We start from the raw sequence: 24,273 nt of genomic DNA, 5'->3' as shown, positions 1-24,273 counted from the left end.
GTATAAAGTCAAGCATTGTGAGGAAATCTTTCTGAAACAATGCATAATTAAGTTGCGCGGCATGTTTAGCAATGCAGAAAATTCCTTGTATGCTCATATTTGCACCAGCAGGCAGTACTCAATCGCATAGAATATAGTCCCTGTCCCTACCAAAGCATCTCCTTGTGCTATTACTTATGGCATAGCCTTATAATCGGAGTAGAAAACCCTCTTGAATAATTCAGTTTCGCATAGTTTGTGGAAAGCCAGGAGAGTGGGAGCTTTCCTGACCACTTCAGGCAGGCCAAGAATGCTGGAGGCTACAGAAGATAAAAGTCTAGTTTTTACTAAACGGCAGGAAGATAGCTAGGCCTCTCTAGGCAGAGTTTTCCAAAGATTCAGCATCAGTATCAATAAAACTGTGTTTAAAAAAGCCCTCTGAACTGGCTTCTACAAAGAAAAGAGACCTCACTGGGCCTCCCACAGTAGACCTCAATGGGAAAGGGATATTATATGGAAGATACATTTCAGATTTTCAGAACCCAGGACCATTCGGAGTGTAAGAGGTGGAATGAAAGAAAAGGGGGCTAAGTATGTAATAGCACTTTTCCTTGGCATAAGGAGCCTTCTGCTGATGCACAAAGCTCTTCTGCTGACAAAAGACTCATGCTGTGCGAAATGATAGCATCCCATAAATCCATCCTGCGAACTATGAGGTTCACAGAAACGAAACTATGGGTCCCAAAATTCTGTACCACCTGCAGCTTCTTAGTGGGCAGTTATAGGTACAATGCATTGCAGAAGTCCAGACAGGAGGCTACCTGTCAGTCCTTGACAGGTAGACCCCCCAAGTCCCCCACAGCAAGCACTCAGGTGCTTTGGTTGAAGTAACTTTTATTAGAGATCTATACAGTCCAAGTGACCTATACGAATGCATTGGCAGAAGTGACTATTCAAAAAGTGGTAGTGTTAATTATAGGGAAACTTCCCATCCTTCAGGTCCGTTAACATTCTGGCGGGGAAACCCCAAAGAGTTACATGGGAACTGATTAGTTTAGGCTAGACATAGTACAGAATGAAATCATCTCAGTCTCTGAGAAAAGATACATCGCTCGCTGCCCGCAGCTTGCCTCCAAGGACACTCACTGTAAAAATGAAAGTAAATACCTTCAACAGATAACAAAGAACCCCCACTGGCTCTCTTGTACATTTCGTGTTAGCAGTTTACACACTCAGATGATCAGTACAGCGCACAGAATATCAGCAAACATTTGTGATCAGCACAGAATTCTGATCGCAGGCATACATGACACCACCAAAGCATGGCTGGTTTACTTGCCAAGGTCTTCTAAGATAATCTTCTTTTTTTAAAGCTAACCAATTTTTCTGTTATAAAAGGGAATGTCCTGTATGAAGCTGGCTCTGAAAAAGTTAAATACTTTGGTTTTGCTTTTTCTGCAGACAATTGTAGAACTTGCAGAGACAGGAAGTCTGGACCTCACTATATTCTGCAGTACCTGTTTGGTAGTATGCTTTTTTAGCTTACATGTAATTAAACTATAAATTTCAATGCCCTGTTTTGTTTTTAAAATAAAGTGTGTGTGTTTTCGAATTGGAAGAACAAATATTCATACCCAGTATAAGTGAATCTGCTAACACGGTACAAAATGAGTGTTCTGCTCTGCTGAAGATAAAAAAGTAGTATCTGCTGTGCAGCAAGAAATCAAAAGTTAACATTGGTCCCCATCTCATTGCTGTTAGAACCTTGCATTCTTGTGAGCAATTCTGGAAACAACTAGCTTTTGGTGGAATGTTGAACTTTATTTTCTGTAGGCTAAAATGGTAAAATCATAATACTTCTTTGTTTAATAATTCTATTCCACCTCCACTAACTAATGCATTTGGGAAGCATGGTAAACAAAAATTATAATTTTGTGGATGTTTAATTGTATCTTAGTATCATGATAGAAACCCTGGAAAGTATCAGAATAATGGGAGAAGGTGCTTCTAGTAGGCTAGATTCAAACTGTGTATGGAGCAAATTATGATGTCTGCGCTTGGATCTGTTTCCTGGAAGATACTTCTGTGCTGACTAGTGACTCTTACTTTCTGTTGTTTTTCTGAGTCATACCACACATGGACTGTGTCAGCCATTGCTACCAGATTATCTTGCCTTATTCTCATGTTTCTAAATCCATGACCATTCCTGTCACTATATTTTGTCCATCTAACGTAACAGATCGCTTTTCTTTTAAGTGTGGCAGCTTGAAAATCAGATGCCAAATAAATGACAACTGATGGGAATAATCAGGGTACACTACACTGGCTGCCTTCTGTCTTGGGGAATTTGGAACATTCCATGTATTACGTTGAACAGTTTTCTTCTCTTGGATTTGAAATAAGTAAACAGGTTTACTGATGAAGAACAGAATTTAATACTGTGTCCTTAGAGCTTTGCTCTAATGTACTTGTACAAACAGCAGCTTTATATACAGTAGCTTCAGAGGGATAGCTGTGTCAGTTTTCTACAGCAGAAATAAGCAGAAGTCTTGTGCCACCTTAAAGACTAACTAGACATGATGTTGAAGAGTAGTGACTAGGTTCTTCCCTTTTTTAAAAAAAGAATTGATTAGCATTTTGTATATTTCCTTTGAAGTTCAGAGAAAGGTCTCTGTGGGAGGTGATTTGAAAGCTTTCCTCCGGAGTCTTTTCCCTACATTAAATAAATGGCCCTCCTTCCAGCTGATGAGAATTCAGTGGTGGAAGCTGCAGCATCTGAACGTCTCTGTTTTACCCAGAGGATCTAATAGCAGCTTACAGCCTGGGATTCAAACTGAGGAAGAACTGGCAGAAAAGAGTTCAACACCCCCTTCACCCAGTGAGCTTTCCCCAGTGCCTCATGAGGATGTTACTTATTTTGTTTTTTTAAACCTGTAAGAATCCTAATCACAGGTTTTCTGCTTCGTTTCTAGTTTGACTCTGAGACCCTGTGGACGTCTGTATAGATGCCCATTACAAACTTAATATCTCAACTGTATATCCATCATTGTGGTGGGTGTGTATGTACACAACATATACATAAGCCCAGTTAAGTTGACCAAAATAAGGGATAGTCAACATGTGGAAGGTGATGGTCAGAATTTTACCTGCTGGTCCTAACGCTGATCTTCTCTCATCATGCTTTGCATATAGTCTGTATATACATGAGGCTCTGCAAAAGCCAAGTTCCCTTGTCCTGCAGAGAGATTCAGCAGTGTACAACTAGTGCACACAGCTAGCCTTTCTGTAGAAGAGTATGGTGAGATCAGAGTTGGGATCAGTGGGCACAACCTTGCCCTCTTTGTATTGACTAATCCTTGTTTTGGTTCTCTGAATAGGTTTTACTTTTTAAAGGGAAGCTAAGGAGGTGAATGGGCAATGTTTTGGCCAGTTGCCATACAGAGATTGGAATGAAGAGTCCGTGTTAATAAATTTTATATGACCCATCACATTTGAAGATTCTTAATGGCACTGTAATACAGGAGAGAAATAGAAGTAACAAGAAAAAATGTGTCCAAAATTTCACCTCTCTCTTTCACCTGAAAAGCTTATTTTACTTATTCAAACAGATACGGAAACCAGTGAGATCCAAACACTGTGGCGTGTGCAATCGATGCATAGCCAAGTTTGATCACCACTGTCCATGGGTTGGTAACTGTGTAGGTAGGTATACATTAGCAGAGTCAATGTCCATTGTGTTCATCTTTCAGTGTTAAATCATTTCCTTCCACAGATTTGAATTATGGGTTTTCTGTTTGTTTTTAATCATAACATTGTTCCTTAGTTTTCAGCTCAGCATGATGGGGTGGAACTGTAGTTCATGGTAGAGCATCTGCTTTGTGCACAGAAGGTCCCAGACTCCCAGGTTCAATCCCCAGCATCTTCAGTTAAAAGGGTTAGGTAATGAAAGATCTCTGAGACCATGAAGAGCTGCTGTTAGTCAGAGTAAACAATACTGACCTAGATAGAGGCACGTTCACTTTAAGACATATTCATGTGTTTGTTCCATGTATTCATCATTGCTGTCAGATTTAAATATATCGCACCACGTATAGCTTATGAAATAGGTTAGCCCAGGTGAAGCGCAATCCAGCTAATCTCATGCTTGCATGCATGCTAATCGGAAGGGTCTTTGACAACACAATGTGGACATGAGCTAATGCCATACATTCAGCAAAAGTCAAAAGTGCAACCACTTCGGGCTGTTAGAGCTACACAAATGCACTTAGTTATCAGAATTATAACTAATTATATAATTATACTTATAACTAATTATAATTATACACAGCTGAGAGTCAGGGGGGTATCTTTCTCAAAAACCCAGCATTATTTCAATGGGGTTTGACAAATGTGTTCAGTTGAAATTGGCAACTTGCTAATACACTTCTTGTAATTGAGTGGTAAAGTATAACAATGTAATAAAATAAAATTGGGCAAGGCTACAATTCATGGGCATGTATGAAGTCCCTAGTTTGCTTCTTGTCATTTCCAGTTACAAAATGTCACATAACAGAAAAAAGAGATGGTTTTGCCTAACAATACAGAAAGCAAGAAGACTCGCTTTCTGTTGGTGTTAATAGTTCTGAACTGGACATAGAATTGATATGGCTCAGTGTAAGGCAGCTTAATGGATCATAGAATCATAGAATCCATAAAATCATAGAGTTGGAAGGGGCCATACAGACCATCTAGTCCAACCCCCTGCCCAGTGCAGGATCAGCCTAAAGCATCTCTGACAAATGATATATTCTTAATTCTATATATTCTCATGATATATTCTTAATTCTTTAAGCAAAAGTTTGGTTGTTACTATATAGTCACAGTTTTAACATAAATCTCATTTCAAATCTTAAGGTAAATTTGGGTCTGCGTTTTATGGTGAACATTTGAGGAAAAGCAAACACATTTCAGTAACAATATTTCTCACAAGGAATCTGAACATCCTAACTTAACTGTTCTTAATATCATAGGCCTAATGAAAAGTTTGCATAGATTTATTAGAGGAAAATGTTCTTCATATGATAGTTTGTCCTTGAAGCAAATGTGACAAACCTCAGAGTCATTGTTTGAGCTTGACATTTGAAGCGCTTTCAACCATCATATTTTATATGTTAAGCTAACTGATTTCAATTTTGGGGGAGAAAGACTGCTAGACCAAAGGGTCTGGTTTACGCTGTGTATTTATGCCCATGTATGCAGACATCTGCTTCTCTTCTTGAATACTTTAACTCTTTCCTTGGAGAGGTTTGTGGTTTATTTGCATACCATGAGATGAACTCTGCTAGCCAGTTGAAACCAAATTGCTCTAGCTTATGGCAGGAAAGATATGATTACATCTTACAATACCCATTGAAAATGTCACTCTGGTATATCACCCCCTGATTCTTAAAAAAGACATTTATTTTAATTCCCTTGTCCCCAGGAGCAGGCAACCATCGTTATTTCATGGGCTATCTATTTTTTTTACTCTTCATGATTTGCTGGATGATTTATGGATGCATCTCTTGTGAGTATAATGTCCTGAATCATTTTTAAATGCCTGGTTTAATTCCTAATGTCAGTAATCAAAATAAATATAGTAAAATTAAAAATAGTAAAGAACACTCATTTTGAAACATTTGTGCACAGTTAGCACTGTTCTGCAATAGCTTCTCTGAACTCTGAGATAGAGGAATGATGCAAGATTATTAATAAGTTGTACCATCTAATAGCGGTGTGCACAGGGAAAAAAATAGTAAATTTGGGTTCGGTAATACTGAACTGGGGGAAAAATTGGTATTCCTCAAATACTGAATTCATTCTCTAGTTTGGTTCGGTAATACAAAGCAAATTCGGTAAAATTCATCCATTGTTTCCAATGGGAAATTCAATTTGGGTATATCCAGTGGTATGGTGGAGGGGTCATTTTTGACTGAATTTCGTCAAATTTGCAGGGGACCTACTTACTGTCCTCTAAAGACCCCAAAGTTTCAGAGAGATTGGACCTCGAGGGGCAACTTTATGGCTCTCCCAAAATGGTGCCCCCAGCTACCTCCAATCTCTATATCTGGGGGCTATCCAGGCACAAGGGGTGGCATTTTGCAAGCAAAATCCACCACATTTTCAGGGGACTTACTCCTCACTGTCCTCTAAAGACCCCCCAAGTTTCATGGAGATTGGACCCCCAGATCCAATCCTGTGGGACCCTGAAAAAGGTGCCCTCAGCCACTCCATTTGTTCCTATTGTGGAAAAAAAATCCAAGCTGACCCCCACTGCAGAAACACATGGGCCAAGGCTACCATGGCCAGAGACACACTCCCAAATACAAGCTCTACACCACACAGTCCAACAGAACCATCTGACACCTCCCCCCACAAATCCCAGTACCCCCTGACCGGGCTGACCAGCCACTCTCCATTGTTTCCAATGATGAGACTTTTGCAACTTATTTCCTAGGGGCACATAAGGAAAGAGCAAGGATGCCACAGCCAAGGCGTGCACCCAAATGCAAACTTATCCCTGGGGAAGCCCAACAGAACCAAACTGATGCCCCCCCCACAAAAAAAAAACCAGCGCCCCCTGACCAGGCTGACCAGCTACTCTCCATTGTTCCCTGTGAGGACCAACATCACACCAGAGAATCACCCAAACCAAACTGAAGCAAGGGACAGTCTTGCAACTAGAAGCAAACTGAAACAAGGGACAGGAGCCCCTAGAACAAAAGAGAAGCAAGGGGACCAACTTCACCACAGAGAAAAACATTCAATTCCCCCAAACCAAACTGTAGCAAGGGAGACTCTTGCAACTTAGCTCAATGCTCCTCGGAGGGCATGAGAGGAACTTCTGAACCTAGAGAGAGAGGTCCGGTCAGACTGCCTCCTTCTTAACCCATAGCTCAGCGGATCAATGGAAAGTAACTCGCAGGGCTCTGCAAGGTAGTCCCTGACTATTGCTTCTGCCAAATCCTGGCTCATAAGACTCATGTTCCCCAGAGGGGCTGAGGGCACACCAGAGTATCTCCATCTCCGTGCCATCTCAGCACTGGCAATGGGGGGAGCCTGCTGGGAAGGGGCAGGAGGGGGACCAGCAGAACTGGGCCTGTTTCCACTAATTGCAGGATGCCCCTCTTGGCCTGCCTACACCACACCCACAAAGAGAGGGCATCTCTCACGCTTGTGATGTGCTCAGCCTGCTCAGCAAAGGCTGCCTTGATGTGTGGGTTGCACATGGTAGTCAACACATATGACTCCTTCTCAATGAGAGGCTGCAGCCGGGACAAGATGAGTGTTGCAGCCTTCTTACAAGTGTGTGCACCCTTGGAACAAGGTCTGCTCATCCTACATCTGGGTCCAGGAAGGAGGCCATAGCACTCTGAAGTGTATGAATCAGAGGAATAAACAGACCCAGGATCGCCACGTCAGACAAGACTGTGACAGTGAATTTCTTGAAGGGCTTCAGGACCTCCACTGTCTGAGAGATGGTGAGCCAATCCTCTGGGCTGAACTTTCCCTCCCCGCTCCAAATGTCGCTTTCTGAGAGCTACCCATGAGGGTGGCCTGCTGCTCCACCAAAGGCTCAAGCATGGCACAGGAGGAGTTCTAGTGAGTGGCAACATCAATGATCAGGCGATTCTCTGGCATGCCTGCTCTGGCCTGCTTCTGGCACAGTTGGTGAGTTGCTTTGATGTTGCACAAGAAGTGACTCTTGAGTTGCTGACATTTCTGGAGGAGACAATGAAACTCACGAGTTGCAGAGTCCTTTGCAGGTTCCTTGGAGAAACACAGACCAAGTGCATCCTTCACCAGGAGATGAAGTTTGTGGGCCAGTAAGTGCACTTGAGGCTCACTCAAGCGGCTGCTTTCTTCATGTTTGCGCCACCATCAGCAGTGTTCCCGCTAATGTGACCAGCTGAGCGATTGACTCCTCCACTCATAGCTTCTCAGCTGTAGCTCGCAGGTACCAACTCTCGGGTGTCCCAGCCCTCCCACTCAGCTGGCACCTGCAGGCAGACCCTAGAGGGATGGAGCAAGGATGGAACCTCATCCCGCTTCTTTCCTCCCTTCCTGGCTGTGGCTGTCTTGGCCCCTGGGGTGGACCCAGAGAGCGCCTCCAGCTGCCACTGCCTCTCTAGCTGGGGAACAGAGCATAGCCAAGCAATAGGGCCCAGCCTGACCTGTTCAACCTGAACCTGCTGGGATCCTTTCAGCCCCAGAGAGCAGAGGAGAGGAGGTAACACCTCAGCTGCCATGGTGAAGGTGTTGTTTAACTTGGCCTTGGTGCAGAAGGAGGCCAGCAAGAAGGACGACAAGGGAAGGAGGGCGGGGCGGCTGAGCCAGGCACTCATCTTGCCTGCCGATAGCCAGATGAGAAGGAAAAGGCCATTGAGGTGCTGAAGGAGGCTGGTTGAACTTTGTCATTAATGAGGCCTCCTTTTCCAGGCCTCTTCCGAAGTGGATTTTACAGCCTGAAATGCATACTCGGCCAAGAACTGGATCTGACCACCCTGTCATGACAAGCAGAGCATCTCCATCTAAAATGAAATCAATGGACATAGACCAGAGTAACTCTGCTTAGGATCGTGCTTCTGGGGGTTTATTTTAGTGCAGCCGCTTTGGGGCTGCCTCCAGCTTGGCTTTCTCATTTTCTTTTTTATAGCCGCCTTCTCTGCAGGCTCATAGCCCTTCTTCACCCCCCACCCCAAATCTGATCTGAAGTTAAGTGAGCCTCCAAGGGTAGCTGTGTCTGATTTTCCTTCTCTTCAGCAGAAGCTAAGAGAAGGCTCCCTTGGTCACAGGGGAGTCTCTAGGTGCAGAATTAAACAGGAAGCCTTAAAAGATTTTGCAGGGGTTGAGAACAGTGGCACCTTAGAGACCAACAAGATTTTCAAGATATGAGCTCTCCAGATTCAAAGCTCTCTTCTTCAGATACAAAGAAAAAGGGAACTTTGATTCTCAAAAGCTTATACCATGAAAATCTTGTTGGTCTCTAAAATGCTACTGGACTCTGATCCTGCTGTTCTACTGCAGACCCAAGACAGCTACCAAACTGAAACTCTTTTGGTGCCACAAAGTCTCCTCTATTGTTTTGTCCAAAACCAGTGGTTACTGGCCAAATCCAGAGGTTTAGGTTTTGATTCTGTTCATGTTAACTGGCTTGCAAGCTGCTGGTAGGCCCAGTTTTAGGGTATCCTAATGATGATAGATCGAAGCATTCTGGAAATGTTTCCTCCTGTCATCCTGACTGCTTACTAATTATGTTCTTTTCTGTTTGTGAGCCACCTCAAGCAGCTCTCTGTACAGGTGGTATATAAATATTTTAAAGAAAAATCAAAGCTTGCAGTTCTGTATTTGCACGTCCCGTCCCTCTGAGCTGCAACACTGTGCAGTTCTTGTTTATTTGCCCCAGAAAACTGGCAAATGGACTTCAGGGTATTGAAGTTGCATGCACAAAGTTATTAAGGCACCAGGTTTGCCATTCCTGAGATTCTGTCTAAAACGAAAGGAGTAGATGAACCACATTTTCTTTGTGACGTGGAGAAGAATACCCTGACCTGGATAGCCCTGGAGAACTTGATCTCGTCAGATCTCAGAAGCTAAGCAGGGTTGGCCATAGTTAGTAATTGGATACGTCAATTATGACTTGAGGGCAGGATTTCATTCATAGAGAAGAACTGAAGTCTATGAGAGAGAGACTGCATTTGGACAGGTTTTATGTGTTTTGTAATTGTCTAAAGCACAATTGTTCCAAATGTTGTATGATGTTAGATTTCCAGGTGCTTGTGTTAGGTAATGGCTAACAGCATGAGTTGAGAAATCCACAGTCAGAATCACACCTGAACTGCAAGAAAGCTAGTCAGCATGAATGTAAAACAAAAGTCCAATGGCGCCTTAAAGACTAACTTTTATTTCAGTATGAGCTTTTGTGAGTCACTGCTCACTTCTTGAAATACAGAAATCAAACTTAGAATCCTTCTTATAGGGCAGATTAGGCGAGGCGGGGATTAAGATCAAAGATGAATTCTGTCATGAGTCTTTCAAGTGCAGATTCATTATGTGGGGGGGAAAGAAAACATAAGAGTGATTCTCAGGTTGATTTCCATACATATCTGAAGAATTAAGCAGTGACTCACAAAAGCTCATCTTGAAATAAATTTGCTAGTCTTTAAGGTGCCACTGGGTGTCTGCTTTATTTTGCAGCAGAGGGCTAACATAGCTACCCCTTTGCAATCACCATGAACATATCCATTTTTATCCAGAAGTATACTCTGATTTTTGTGGCTCTTTCACCTAATGGGACTAGATGGTCTTGGACAACTGTTTTTTATTGTTAATTTGTTTTGATTGTAATCGAAATGTATTACATGGTTTTTGGTTTTGGATTCTATAGAGGCTAGAAATCAGAGGGCTTAGACTGGCGTTATTTTGTACAGTATTATACTGTAAATCTCTCTGCCTACCTGCTGCAATCTTTTTGGAATAGAGAAGGCTAACGTGTCCAGGATGAGATGCAGACCCTAGCACATGTTCTCAGATATATTTATATTTGTATATCAGTCAGTGGTGAAGGAGAAGTATTAATAACTACCTGTAGAGTAATTTACTTTGATAGTTAGAAACCATTTATGAATGACTGCTTGCATTATTGTTTCTAAGCAAGAAACACTACATATTAAAGTAGTTTATAGTTTGTATGTTTTGTATGTTTGTAGACTCAAATAATTTTTTTTTAAAAGGAGGCACGCTCAAAACTTTAATGCAAATTGTTGTTTTGGCTCACAAAGTAGATTTTTGGCTCACAACATTGCACTACATAGAGGGAACATTGACCATCAGCTACCATGTATCTCGTGGCGACAATGCCGTCACCTGCCCAGTCCACTAATTCGCTCTTGATGGTGGCAGCATTGTTCTCCATCGTGTGCATCTTTTTGAGAACTTTGGCATGGAGCAGTCTCCCATCTGGCCTTGCCTGATGCTGGTCAACCCATACCCACTTTGGGTCATCAGGTTCCCACCAGTGTGCAGTAAGCAAGAGGTACACATGCTGCAACTGAGGGCAGGTCCAAATGTCTGCTGTGAAGTGCACAGTTCTTCCAGCGGCACGAGACAACCCTGCCTTCATGTGCTCCTTGGCAGCCCTGTAAAGGGAGGGCACTACGATCTTGATCAGCATGGTGTGAGCAGGGTGTGTGTAACAAAGACAGACTAGCTGGAGCAGCCCTTGGAAGCCAAAGTCCTCTACTACGGAGAAAGGCTGCCTGCTTATGGCAATCATCTCCGTGATCTTCCAAGTAGATCCAGATGCCCTCTGGATCCCCTCTCAAGGCACACGAGTGTCATGCACCCCAAACATCTCCAGCAGAGATGCTTGACATCCCTTCCCTACAGGAAACCTGGGTGGGGAGAGAGCACCAGAAGTGGTTATGGGATGACCCTTCTGTTGGCTTGCTGGCAGTTGTGTGGTCTCAGTCTCTCTTTCCCCCCAAAGAAGCACCTCCTTCTGCTCCTCCTTCTGCTGCTAGGTCTCAACAGCTGGAGGAGGGGGTCCCTCAGCTGCAGACCCTTGCCCAGTGCCAGCTCCTCTCTCAGGCACCTGTGGTGGGGGTGGTGCTCCTTCAGCTGCCTCAGGAAAGAGGGCCTTGTGAATCCTTTTTCTGTCACCAGAAGCCACCCTGGTGAACAGCAGCTGCCCTGTGGCTGGCCTCCTCCACTCAGGTCGGGGGGGGGGGAGCTGCAGCCCTCTCCTTTCCCCTCCCCTCCTTCCCTCTAGTCTTAGCCCTCACCTTTCCCCCTCTCTTTGGTCTCCTGTCAGTCATTTTTCTGACCCCTGGAATCTACACTAACTAGTAACTAACCTTATTAAGCAGGCCCATCCACCCAAAGCACCTAGCCAAAAATGAAAGTTTGTTTTAAAACCTACCTATCTACTCTAAAAGCTTGCTTTTTGTGGGTCTAAACTTGGAAATGGACACACAAATCTCTTTTTAAAAGGCCCTATATAAGTATGTGGTGGCGCTACACTAGCAAGCAGCTGAATTCCTCCTCAGGAATGAAGCTACCCCTGAACCCCAATCTATTGTTGTTGTTGTTATTTTATTACACTTCTAGACTGCCCTCCCCGTCAGACAGTCTCAGGGCAGTGTAACAACGTATAGTGTAACAATGTACGATAAAGATTAAAAACAATAAAAACATTATAAAAACATTAAAACATTATTCCATATACAATAAAATTAACAGATATAAATATTAAAATACAGCATTTTAGACGCAGGGTTTGGCTCTTGCATCATGCCCTGCGGCACACTTATGAGCTCCTGCATGGGTGGTGGATGGTCTTCAGTGGTATGGCCAGCGAGAGGACAGCCTAGCCCCCACCAAATGCCTGGCGGAACATCTCTGTCTTGCAGGCCCGGCGGAAAGATAACAAATCCCGCCGGGCCCTAGTTTCCTCAGACAGAGAGTTCCACCAGGTCGGAGCCAGGACCAAAAAGGTAAGCCTCTGACAAAAAACAACTTCTAATGTGCCTGGCCTGGCTCCAAGGGAGCCAGATGTGGGCAGGGAAAACCTAGTTAAATTCACTAATAGACAGCCTATTTATTTATAGAATTTGAGTAGAACCTGAACTCTTCTTAATTTCCTACACAAGCCTATTAAAGGAGAAAAAACCTCTCTTGGTCCCAAAAAGCTAGGAATGAATTTTTTCTTTACAAATCCTACAAGTAGCCTATCTTAAAAACACTTATGAAAAGTTCACAGTTCACAGCCCTCTCAGGATACCCCAAAGTACATACAAACACTATTAAATAATTTAAGTTAACAAGCATCCCAACAGAAAAACCCTCCCAGAAAAAGAACAACCGGCAATTTAACACCTCACCAACCCAAAAAGAAAATCAAACCCAGCAAAAAATATCAATCAAACTTCTGTAAAGAAAGTCCAACAACAGGGGAAAACAGCCTCCCTCCCCAAAAGAACAACCAGGAAAAATTAACAGTGACAAAGAGAGCACCCAGAACGGGAAAATACCTCCCACCCAGAAAAGGTGAATTTAATAAAACGAACAGGAACATTAACTCCAAACAACAAATTACCCACAACAGGATAAAACACCCCCCACCTGAAGGAAAAGCAGCAAAATGAACAATAAATAAAACCAGGAATCAACCCTTTTCCCTCCCTCACAATCCCATCCATCTCAGACACCAGGCCAATCCCCTCCTCCTAAAAAGAGAAAAAAAACCAGTGAGTCTAACGACTGTCAAAACAGGCAGCAGCAGCAGAAGTCCCCCAACAGTCCTCCAAGTGAAGCAGGCAGCAGGAGGAATCCATTCACTCCAGATCAGGGTCCTGTTGCAGTCCAAAGCAGACCAGAGTCCCGGAACACAGAGACGGAGCCAACAGCTAGCCTCAGCAAGCAGGCAGTATCTCTCTCTCTCTTTTTTTTTTTTGAAAATTTTTTATTTTTAATATCTAAAACAGAAATCTACAAAAAAAACTACAAAAGTACTAGGAAAGGGGAAAAGGGAAAGAAGAAAGAAAAGGGGAAGGAGGGCTGGAAAAAAGGGGGGGTTACATACAAACAATAAACACTACACTACAATGTTTTCCCTTCATACTGCCATGGTTAAAAATTTAAGCCTTCATAAAGCAATGATGGAGTGGTTGACCTTGCAAAATACAAAATACAACCCATATTAAATTTTCTTCCCCCCCCCCCGGGCCTCGGACGCAGTTCTCTCTGAGCAGCTACAGCCACTGTGCTCACTGCCTCCCCCCTCCCTTCAGGCTTCGAATCTTCTTCATTTTGCATGGTATCTTGCCCAAATTCTTGATTTTTGTCCACAAAATCCCTTAGCTGATCCTCTGAGTTTATCTTGTAGGCTTGATCTTTATAACTAAACCAAATTCCTTCCAGAAATAGCCATTTATACTTTATCCCTCGTTCCCTCAGGAGAGCTGCGAGCTTTTTGTACTTAAATCTTCTTTTCCGAACTAGAAATGGAACGTCCTTCAGTATCTTGACTTTATTTCCCAGAAGGTCCAAGTCCGCATTATATGAGTTAAATAGGATAGTGTCTCGGACCTTCCTGGATGCAAACTCAATAAAAATCTCGCGAGGCAGCTGCCGCTTCATTGCATATTTTGAAGAAGCCCGGCGGACTTCCAAAATGGCACTTTTCACCTCTTCCTTAGTTGCCCTCGCGGGTGACGCCAATAATTCCGAGGCAAGCTCCCTTAGATCCTCGTTTTCCTCCTCTTTAACATTCTGGAGACGCAAAACAGTCTGTGTTCGTTCCACTTGCAGCCCGATCAGCTGGTTTTCCACCAGCTTTAGCTCCTTGTTCGTTGCTCTCGTGAGTGACGCATTTTCCCGAGCAGACTTCTCTGCCCCCCCCACTGCTTCCTTAATGGCTTTCACATCGCTCTCAATTAAGCCCACCCTTTGATCTGTTTCATTCAGCTTGTCAACAAAGGGTTTTATGGCTTCGATGACCGATCTTTTCACCAATTCCTCCAGCAACTCCGCTTTCCCCTGCAGGGCAGCCGAAATTGACTTGCCCAAAGCGGGACTCTTTTTTCGCTGCCATTTTAGGGGGAGGGGACCGCCAACCTTCTGAAACTCAGCGAGGGGGAAGAAATCCGAGTCTTCTTAACTTCAGATCCCACCACTCCTTCGCATACGCTTGTAATAACAGAAGGGATTCGCTTACTTACAGGCTTCCGCCTAGTCCTGTTCTTTGCCGTTTTCCGTGGCCCGGCAGCACGCAGGGTGCTGCGCACGTCTGCCGGCCTCCATGGGGACAAACGGGCAATTTACCCCCTGCCTCGATTTGCCAGAGGGCTCTTCCCGCAGCGTCCCGGACCCTGACTCCCTCCCTGGGAGTCCTGGGGGCTAATCTTTGCAGATCAGCCGCCCGGTCAGGCTGCTCGGACGTTTCCTCTCAGACCTGCGAAGAGGAGCGTCCGACATGGCCGCGAAAACGAAAACGAATCCAAGCAGGCAGTATCTCTCAATTTCCAGGCCAGAGCAACATGGAGGCAGCTCTGAAGCAAGCCTAATTTAACTACTTGCAGGGCAGTTTTTAAAAAAGGCACTCCCCTTCTTGAGAATCCCATTGGCCAGAGAAGGAGAGCTCCTTCAAGGATTGGCCACTCTCTCCCCCTTCCCTTCCCCCTCCCTTCTGCCTCACTCCCCTGTCCCTTCTTCCCTATCCCATCTGGTTAAAAAAAGGCAGGAAGCAGTTTTTCTTTGCTGTTCCTTACCAAATTTTGCTGAATACATTTGGTAACCTTAAATCCTGATTCAATAATCCCTTTTATGTTCAGTAATACCAAATTTAACCGAATACCAAACTCGAATCACACAACCCTACCATCTAAGTCCTGAAAGTTGCAGTTTGGACCACAGATGATGATGATAACATTTTATATATATACCGCCCTTCAGGACAACTTAACACCCACTCAGAGCGGTTTTCAAAGTATGTTATTATTATCTCTACAACAACAATCACCCTGTGGGACTGAGAGAGCTCTGGAAGAGCTGTGACTGACCCAAGGTCACCTAGCCGGCTTCAAGCAGAGGAATTGGGTGGGAATCAAACCCGGTTCTCCAGATTAGAGTCCTGCTGCTCTTAACCACTACATTTAACTGTAAGAAATAGAGAGTTCAGAGAACATCTTCTGATCCCATCATATTTTATTTCTTTCCAGACTGGGGAATCCACTGTCAGACTAGTTACACAGCAGATGGATTTTGGACATATATTACCCAAATTGCTACCTGTTCGCCTTGGATGTTCTGGATGTTCCTGAACAGTGTCTTTCACTTCATGTGGGTGGCTGTGCTACTAATGTGTCAGATGTATCAGGTAGGAAAATGCATTACACATGAACAGTACAGGTACCAGAAATAAATATGAAGTTGTCTGTACTTTCTATTGACTCGGTCTTGCTGTGGCTGAAGAAAAAAATAATTAAATTCCTACTTAATAAATTGTTCTCATCCTGACCAAGTGGCTGTGGAGTACACACCCAGTTTAGAGTGTAGAGGCTTCCTAGGAGGTGGTTATGCCCGGAGGGGAGCAGTAGGCAAACCTCCTCCCTCCCGGCATGCATGCTGAAGAACATTCCTTTTTTTTTTTAGTGCTCATGGCTACCTCTCTGCCCAGTTGACCGAAACAAGCCCCTGAGATACTGGCAGTACTACTGGGGTTCAGCTCACACAAACCTGTGTGTCTAATCTAGAACAAAACTCATCCTTCTCCCCCACCCCCTTAATTTCTGGCACCAACATCTTCACAGGTAGATATTGAGGCTTGAAAGCACTTGGGCAAAAGAGGCTGCTTATTCTTGATATATGCATTCATCGGGATTCTTACTGCTACAGAAAGAAAGTATGCTTGCAATGATATGTGCATATACTGCTTGCACTGTCTACTTTTTAATGGGTGAAGCCCAGCATAAAACTTAAAGCATTTTATTTTCCAAATCTATATATAGTATTAGAGTTAAGACAAGCATTGTGGAATTTGGTTGGTACATGATACAAAAATAGCTTGTAGTTTTTAGAATAGCTTTCATGCAACTGTCATCATGAATGATGATGAGAGACAGAAACACAAAAAATAATAGAGATACTGTGAACCAAATAAATATTAACTACAGCTGTTCTGCTGGCAGGCGGCATTTATGAAACACAATTCACTTTTTACATGTTTCAGTTGAGATCTTGTCCTATAATATTCTGAGCCTGTGTGAGTTTATTGTAGATGTTAACCTAAAATTGCTTTTTCATTGGAGAAACCTTGTAGGAGGAAAGGGTGGCAGTGAAGTGCCACCTCCCTGGTTCCCACTTCACTGCTCTCCAAAGCAACTGTATGGGGCTGCTGCTTAGTATAGCAGCAACCCATGGGAAATCCTAATCACAGTTGTACAGTGTGATGCCTAGTTGTGTCCATATGCTGCAATATTGTTTCCTGCTTTCACTCTATAAACTCTATTTCTCAGACTTACTTAATTCCCTAGACAATAGTTAGAGTCTGTCTTCTGTTTACTGATTTGTATATGTGAGATTTCAAAGCCTGCTTGCTGGGCAAGTGGAATATAAATCTAATAAATAAAGATTCTAAATTCATTCTTGCTCCTTTCCATTTTCTCTAGATCTCTTGTTTAGGTATTACTACAAATGAAAGGATGAATGCAAGACGATATAAGCACTTTAAAGTTACAACAACATCAATTGAAAGCCCATTTAAGTAAGTATATGAGTAAACAAACACAGAGAAATGTATGTTTATACTAATGTTATGGATGGCCTTCACATCCATTCACCTTACTGGGTGGCACATAAAAAAATGTATCTATAGTCTCATGTCTCTTCAAGTCCCATTTTTCACTGAAATGCAAGTGCAGTAAGGGGTTATCTCTTTCCCTCCCACACCCCATGGAGAAGCCATAGGTAGGGGCTACAATTTTGATAAGAACTGCTTGCAGAAAAGACCCACAGTTCCCCACCCCAATTGCTCTCATCATGTACCTGCAGTTTAGTTTTAAAACATTTATTTTGGAGTATGCTCATATGTTTTCTGTGTCTGCTTTGGCTCTGACTCATAAAAATACAGCTGAACACGTTTTCTTCCAAATGCCTGAAGGATACCAGAAATTCCCAAATAATTGATCATCACTATAGATCTTTTCAAATGTTACAGTTGGACATACTGAAAACTTACTAATTGTGCATAGATCCTCCTGATAACCATTACCTGTGGGTTGTGTGAACGTGAGCAATGTCCATGTTTCCATGCACATACAGCTCTGGTACACACAAACTAGCCACTGAAATTTTCACTGTTTGATTTTTTTCATGGTGTACTGAGGCTGTATGTCCATGATAAATACATACATTGTGCATGTTGTGCACATTGCCATTTGGATTTAGTTTTAATTTTTATATCTTGTCTTATATTATTGTATTATATTACTGATTTTATATTGTATTTTATGTTATTCTAATATTATTAATGTTGTTGCCAGCCCTGAGCCCACTCACAGGGAGGGCAGGCTAGATATGCAATCAGTTAAATTAAATTAAATGTTCACAGAACACAGTGACTGTGTGTATTGGGAAGATTGCAGGTAGTACATGCTACAGATAGTTTCATTGATTGATTGATTTCTATTTTACTTTGTTTATATCCCACCTTTCTTTCCAAAGGGGACCCAAAACAGCTTACATCATTCTCTCCTCCTCCATTTTTTCCTCACAGCAACCCTGTGAGGTAGGTTAGGCTGAGAGAGCACGAGTGGCCCAAGACCACCCAGCAAACTTCTCTGGTAAAGCAGGGAATCAAACCTGGGTCACCCAGATCCTAGTCTTTACTTTAGCCACTACACCACACTGGCTCTGTAGTGCCAAGTTGATAGGCTCCTGGTCTTTACGATTGTAACATCTGAAAAAAGCTTATGTATTGGAATATTTTGGAAGCGCAGTTACAGTCCTTGGCAGCCTCACAGTTATACTTTAGTGTTATTTCAGTAGATCAGTAACTACAGTATCTTTGTATCTGATTTCTTTGTGTCTGAGAATAAAACACTCATTAATTAGACACATACAGCTATCACGCACAAAAGGAATTTCCCATTTTATATTAATCATCTATCCTAATCCTAAGATTTCTTCAGAGGTAACTGTGCCATCTGTATATATGAAAGTAACAAAATACCCAGTTGCATTGATCCAAATGAAAAGTATTGCCTGCAAACAAACTTCAGAAACATCTGTATGTTCTCTACTTGATCAAGCCAGTTTTAGCCCTATTTCCTTGACACTTGCCAATGATTCCTGCAGACCCCTTGAGCTTTATGTAGCAATATGTCTCTTCATCTTCTGCTGTCTCTCTTGCTATACTGGACATTCCTTTGGAAATAATGATACTAATAATGTATTTCACAATAAAACTAATAGCATGAAAAATAAACAGCCATTACTTAAATCTAAAAAGCATTTTCACCAACTGTTAACCATCATCCATATTCGAATATTCACATCTTGCGCAGAGGCCGTGTCCACCCTCTGTTTCCCCAAAAGAGTCCACAAATAGTGTGGCACCACTATTGCATTTTGTGTCTTCTCATGGTCATCGTTAACTCCAGTCCATGCCTCTGTCCCAGATCTGTAGTCTATTAACTCTGTTTACATGAATGGTTTATTTCACAACCAGTAACTTCATTAGTACCATAGACATACAGAACTTCACATTTGTTGTTTCATCAGTCCTATAATCCTATAAAGCAGGAAACTGTTATCTCTTTTTTCCTTTTTGGGGTGATAGGTGGCTTTGCAGGTGAGATATAGGATTGCAGCTAAGATTATCTAGGGACTAGTTGGCTGATAGCTGGTAATTTTGGCTGTTACTTACAACTATTGAGTCTGGAAGATTATTATTAATCCCGCTTCAAAGAGAGAGTGGTAACTATGATAATTCTGGCATCTTGCAATCGCCCCTGTACAGTATGGCACCATGGGAAAGCCTCTGTGTTCCAACAGGTGAAGGACTCTGTTCTTTCGATCCTTTCACCTGCTGTGTTCTCTCTCTCTTTTTTAAATTACTTATAATGGTAGTGTAGTATTATAATAATAACATTCAATTTCTATACTGCCCTTCCAGACAACTTAACACCCACTCAGAACGGTTTATAAAGTGTGTTATCCTCACAACAATCACCCTGTGAGGAGGGACTGAGAGAGCTCTGAGAGAGCTGTGACTGACCCAAGATCATTCAGCTGGCTTCAAGCGGAGGAGAGTCCCACCGCTTTTAACCGCTACAGCAAACTGGCTTATATGCTGCCCATTTTATTGCTGTGTATTAGATAGCAGTTTTTCCACTGTAAATTGTTGCTTGGGGTGGGGGGGGGGTTGGTTAACTGTTTTGAATAAGATGGGTAGCCGTGTTGGTCTGTCTTTAGCAGTAGAAAAGAGCAAGAGTCCACTAACCTATAAGACTAACACAATTTGTGGTAGGGTATGAGCTTTCATGACTCCCAGCTCTGTGACTCGCGAAAGCTAATGCCCTACCACAAATTTTGTTAGTCTTAAAGGTGCTACTGGACTCTTGCTCTTTTCTACTGTTTTGAATAAATCATATTTTGGGAAAGCAAGGTACAAGCAATTTTTAATTAAATACTTCCTCATTCTCAATAGCAGTGAACATTTCCATAGTTATCAGTAACCTTATCAGCAGCAACAATCATAACTTAAGATAAAAATGAATAATGTTGAATGAGCTGTATGCCTAGATTAATGGCATTTATGTAACTTTGCTTTGTTTTTGTTTTTAGCCATGGATGTATAAGAAATGTTATAGACTTCTTTGAATTCAGATGCTGTGGTCTTTTTCGCCCTGTTATTGTGGACTGGACAAGGCAGTATACAATAGAATATGACCAAACATCCGGAAGTGGCTACCAACTAGTGTAACACCCACCTCCAACCTGTGAGCATATCGTATCTGAGTGGTGCCTGAAAATTTGTTTCTCTCAAATCCATATCCCCTGAACAGTAGCATGCTATGAATACAGCTAACGGTGAATCTAATGGTACCTTCTCTACATCAGTTTTATTAACAGATGTAAACAAAGGACAGAATAAACTGCCAATTCTGATAAAGAGGAGGAAGAAGAAAAATGGATTTTAATGGTTCTTACCATGAAAATTATTCACAACATGTTCACGGAAATTTTCCTTTTAAGCGCTTTCACAATGGAGCATGAGATTGCTAAAATACAAACATGCTAAGTCCATGCTATGCGGAACATTAAATATTTATTTCATATTTTGAACAATTTCATTGGAATTAAAGTCACATTTCACAAATCAGTCAGACTTTCAGATCACTGTATTATATTTCCTTTAATGGAATTTTTTGTATAGATTTGCTATAGTATTATGTGCATTGAAGAATGTACATTCAGTACTCTTAAGGAATCGTATGGTTTTATTTGGGATCCAACACAAAGTGTGAAGTTGCTGAAGCAGGACACAAAGATATTGATCACAAAACTGTTACCTATATGTAATGGCTGTCAGCTGTTAGAGCTGTCTTGTTTTTGATATAGTGAGTTCCTCGTAATAAATCTTGTGTGAAGATATACATTCTGAGAAAAAAGTTGCATAGGGGAAGTACAGCTCTTCTGTCCAATATAACCCCCCGCTTAAGTGCATGGAAATAAGTCTTAAGATTAGACCACAAAATAAAATATAATGCATATAATACTCTGCAGAAAGTAAAGAAAAACATTAAAATATACAATCAAGAAATGCCAGTGTCTAAATACTGAGAACAATCCTGCACAATGTAAGTAATTGGAGTCTTCAAGAATTTGAGAAGAAGTTACATAGGCGGAACCAAAGAATGAAATGGGAAACTCTACAATGCAAAGGAACAATACAACTAATTACAATGGATGCAGTTGCTGAAGAAGTTAAAAAATTGGGAAACAAACCTTTTTTTCCATAAAATGATGGAATTCAGTCTAAAACAAGTTATGATTTCTTTGTGGCACATATAAGTGGGAAAAGTAACAAGGCTTGTTGGAGAATACAGCATGTCAGTAGGTGGGGAAACACTTGTTTCTCTCAAATACTCAAACTCAATTATATTTGGAAAGCAAGAAATGGTCTGAAGTTGCATTCCAGAGGAGTTTTTTGGTGTTGAATGTGATGCACTGATTTTCTGTTATGGCATTTATATATATTACTTGTGAATTGTTCACTGCTTCCTTAACTATTGTTTACAGAGAGACTTGAAAATCTGTTTAGTTCTCTAAGTGCTGTAGCAACATAGTGGTTCAAGAATCCTGTGAGGGGGATTTGGGGAAGGGGGTGGGACCTTTAAACAGATGATAGAGACCAGTGTAAAGAATGTGTATCTGTATATAAATAATTTATCAGATAGTTTTCTCTTTGTGAGTGCGTGTGTGTGTGTGTTAGTAATATTTAAAAGCTGCTCATTTCATTTTATTCAACCAAAAATGTAGGATGATACCTAATGGGCGTTTTAGTGATGATCAATATTGCTGTTAATAGGCACTGTACCCTGCAACTTCGCCGCATGTTTGATGCTTGGCCAACCTAGCATTTCCTGTAATGTGTCAATTACAGGTATTAAAGCAATCTAGTGGTATTCCCGCCCCTTGCCTTAGTAAGAGGAGCAGTGAAACTGTAAATAATTGATGTTCAGTATTTGCAAGTAGACATTTTTTCTTCTAGCCAGTTTTTTGACGGCCAGGTGTGCATAGTTTGCAAGTACGAGATATCAAGATTTACAGAAGTGCAACATTAGTGTACTTGAATGTTTAATACTGGAAAAATTCAACCTTATCTTATGACACACTATTTTTGAGGGGGAAAAGAGAGAAGGTAGGTAGGGGAGGGGGGGAACTGCTTATTGCCATTTTGTCAGATACAGCTTAGAAATATAACAAGAATATATTATTCTTACACCATCACTTGTAATTTTTATTTTAATGCTGGAAGAAGTTTGGGCAGGGACTTAATTTCTTGTTTAACTTTCAGTGTAGAGATATTTCACAGAATTGCTTATTTGGTGTTTAAAAGCCATCAGTAAATACATTTCAATAACACCACACATTTATTGGGCCACTTAAGTAACGTAAGCTACATGGATGCTTTATAAAACTAAATGAATAAATCCTACTTGACAACAATTAATGAATCCTACTTCAATTAAGCCAGACAAAACACATACTATACTACAAAACTAAGAGAAAATATAATAGTAGAGCTAGGTTCATCCAGAGGAACGTTCTACATTTGTAGTACCTAAAATCTTATACAGTTCTAGGTGTCTTCACAAGTACAAAGGGATATATTCTGAAACATCTGAATGGGAAAGCTATCTATGCAGCTGCCTTCTTCTGCCAAGAAATCTGTTGTATGTACTGCCTAGGAACAGTATGACATCAGTCCATATGAACAAGGTATCAAACAAGTAAATGAAATTTTATATCCGCCCTAGACAAGCTGATTTTATTTTTGCAGATTTTAAATTTTCCAGTGCCCTCCTGATTTTTTTTTAAGGAAAAAGGTTCATATGCATAACAGAGCAACACTGTTTTCAACTGAGTATTTTGATTTTTAATTTACTTAATTTATAACTGTGCCAAGTATTATTTTACTAATGTCAAAATATCGATGTATTACATTGTGAACAAAAATCTGTAAAATGTGTAATAAAATAGCCCTCCTTACATAAATTAAAACCTGTCAATTTTTTGTAAGTTATTAATCAAATAAATACTTGTCTCCTAGATGCTAGTGTTTGTCATCATGATTTCTGCAGACAGTATGTCCATTTTCACAAATCAAAAAAGGCAGTTATTTTAATTTGTTGCAGCAAAATCAAAATTGGCATCTTATTTTCTTGAAAGCTAACAATTTTTTATTCTTTTGTAAATTCTGTCTAAAAATCATTTGCTCCAGGGCATCTAAAGAAGTGGGTTGTAGTTCAAGAAGCCTTTTGATAACCTTTTAAAAAAATGTTTTAAGGTGCCCTGAGACTACTATCAATTCTGTAACCTAACTGGCTTTAAAAGTTGTTTTGGTTAAGACTTGTTTAAAGAATTCAGTCAGATTCTCTGCAATAAATTCATTTTTAAATGTTGTCATGAATATAAATATTCCATAAGTCTCAAACACATCGCTGTTTCGGAGCCTCTTCCCCTAGTTAACTCTCTTACAAAAGGATTCCAAAACATTTCATGTCTGTCAACAGAGCCAATGGCCTGGTTCGGGGGCTGCTTATTCCTGACAAGTGTGTGTAAAGCTGTCTTCAGCTAGGGCAGCATCAGTGAAATTCTAAGCAGAGTTACTCCTGTCTAAACCCATTGAAATCAATACCCAACATAGAAACCAATACCTCGGTTGGATCCATCTACAGTTCATGGTAGCCTGAAAAAGATTCCTACTTTTACAGATTGTTGCAGCTATGTGTTTACCTTCCATGTGGAGATAGCTCTTTGTAAAACTTCCATGTTGTCCTACCTGGATTGTGACTCTTTACAAGCCACTTGCAACCTCTTGGGGCTAAGATGCACCCAAACCAGATGAGTCTCTAGTAGTTGTGTGTGCTAATTTTACCACATTTATGGCCCGCCTTTCTTCCCAGTGAGGATCCAAGATGGCTTATATCATTCTCCACCCCCTATTTAATCCTCACAACAACATTGTGAAGTAGGTTAGATTGAGAT

General features: G+C 41.5%; 1 protein-coding gene across 1 annotated transcript in view; it reads left to right on the top strand.

The window, feature by feature from the left end:
• ZDHHC17 (zinc finger DHHC-type palmitoyltransferase 17) overlaps window positions 1-23,336 on the top strand; it is a 91,705-nt gene extending 68,369 nt beyond the window's left edge. The window contains exons 12-17 of the mRNA XM_054988684.1: window positions 1,441-1,503; window positions 3,588-3,681; window positions 5,441-5,524; window positions 15,717-15,874; window positions 17,166-17,260; window positions 20,344-23,336. Coding sequence (XP_054844659.1) covers window positions 1,441-1,503; window positions 3,588-3,681; window positions 5,441-5,524; window positions 15,717-15,874; window positions 17,166-17,260; window positions 20,344-20,482 — 633 coding nt within the window. The 3' untranslated portion in view covers window positions 20,483-23,336. The remainder of the gene's footprint in view (window positions 1-1,440; window positions 1,504-3,587; window positions 3,682-5,440; window positions 5,525-15,716; window positions 15,875-17,165; window positions 17,261-20,343) is intronic.
• Window positions 23,337-24,273: the final 937 nt, after the last annotated feature.

Source organism: Eublepharis macularius, chromosome 9 (genome assembly GCF_028583425.1).
Source record: "Eublepharis macularius isolate TG4126 chromosome 9, MPM_Emac_v1.0, whole genome shotgun sequence".
In the NCBI taxonomy this organism is placed as follows: domain Eukaryota; kingdom Metazoa; phylum Chordata; class Lepidosauria; order Squamata; family Eublepharidae; genus Eublepharis; species Eublepharis macularius.
Note: the sequence above shows the minus strand (reverse complement) of the source record. Positions and strands in the feature narration are given on the sequence as shown.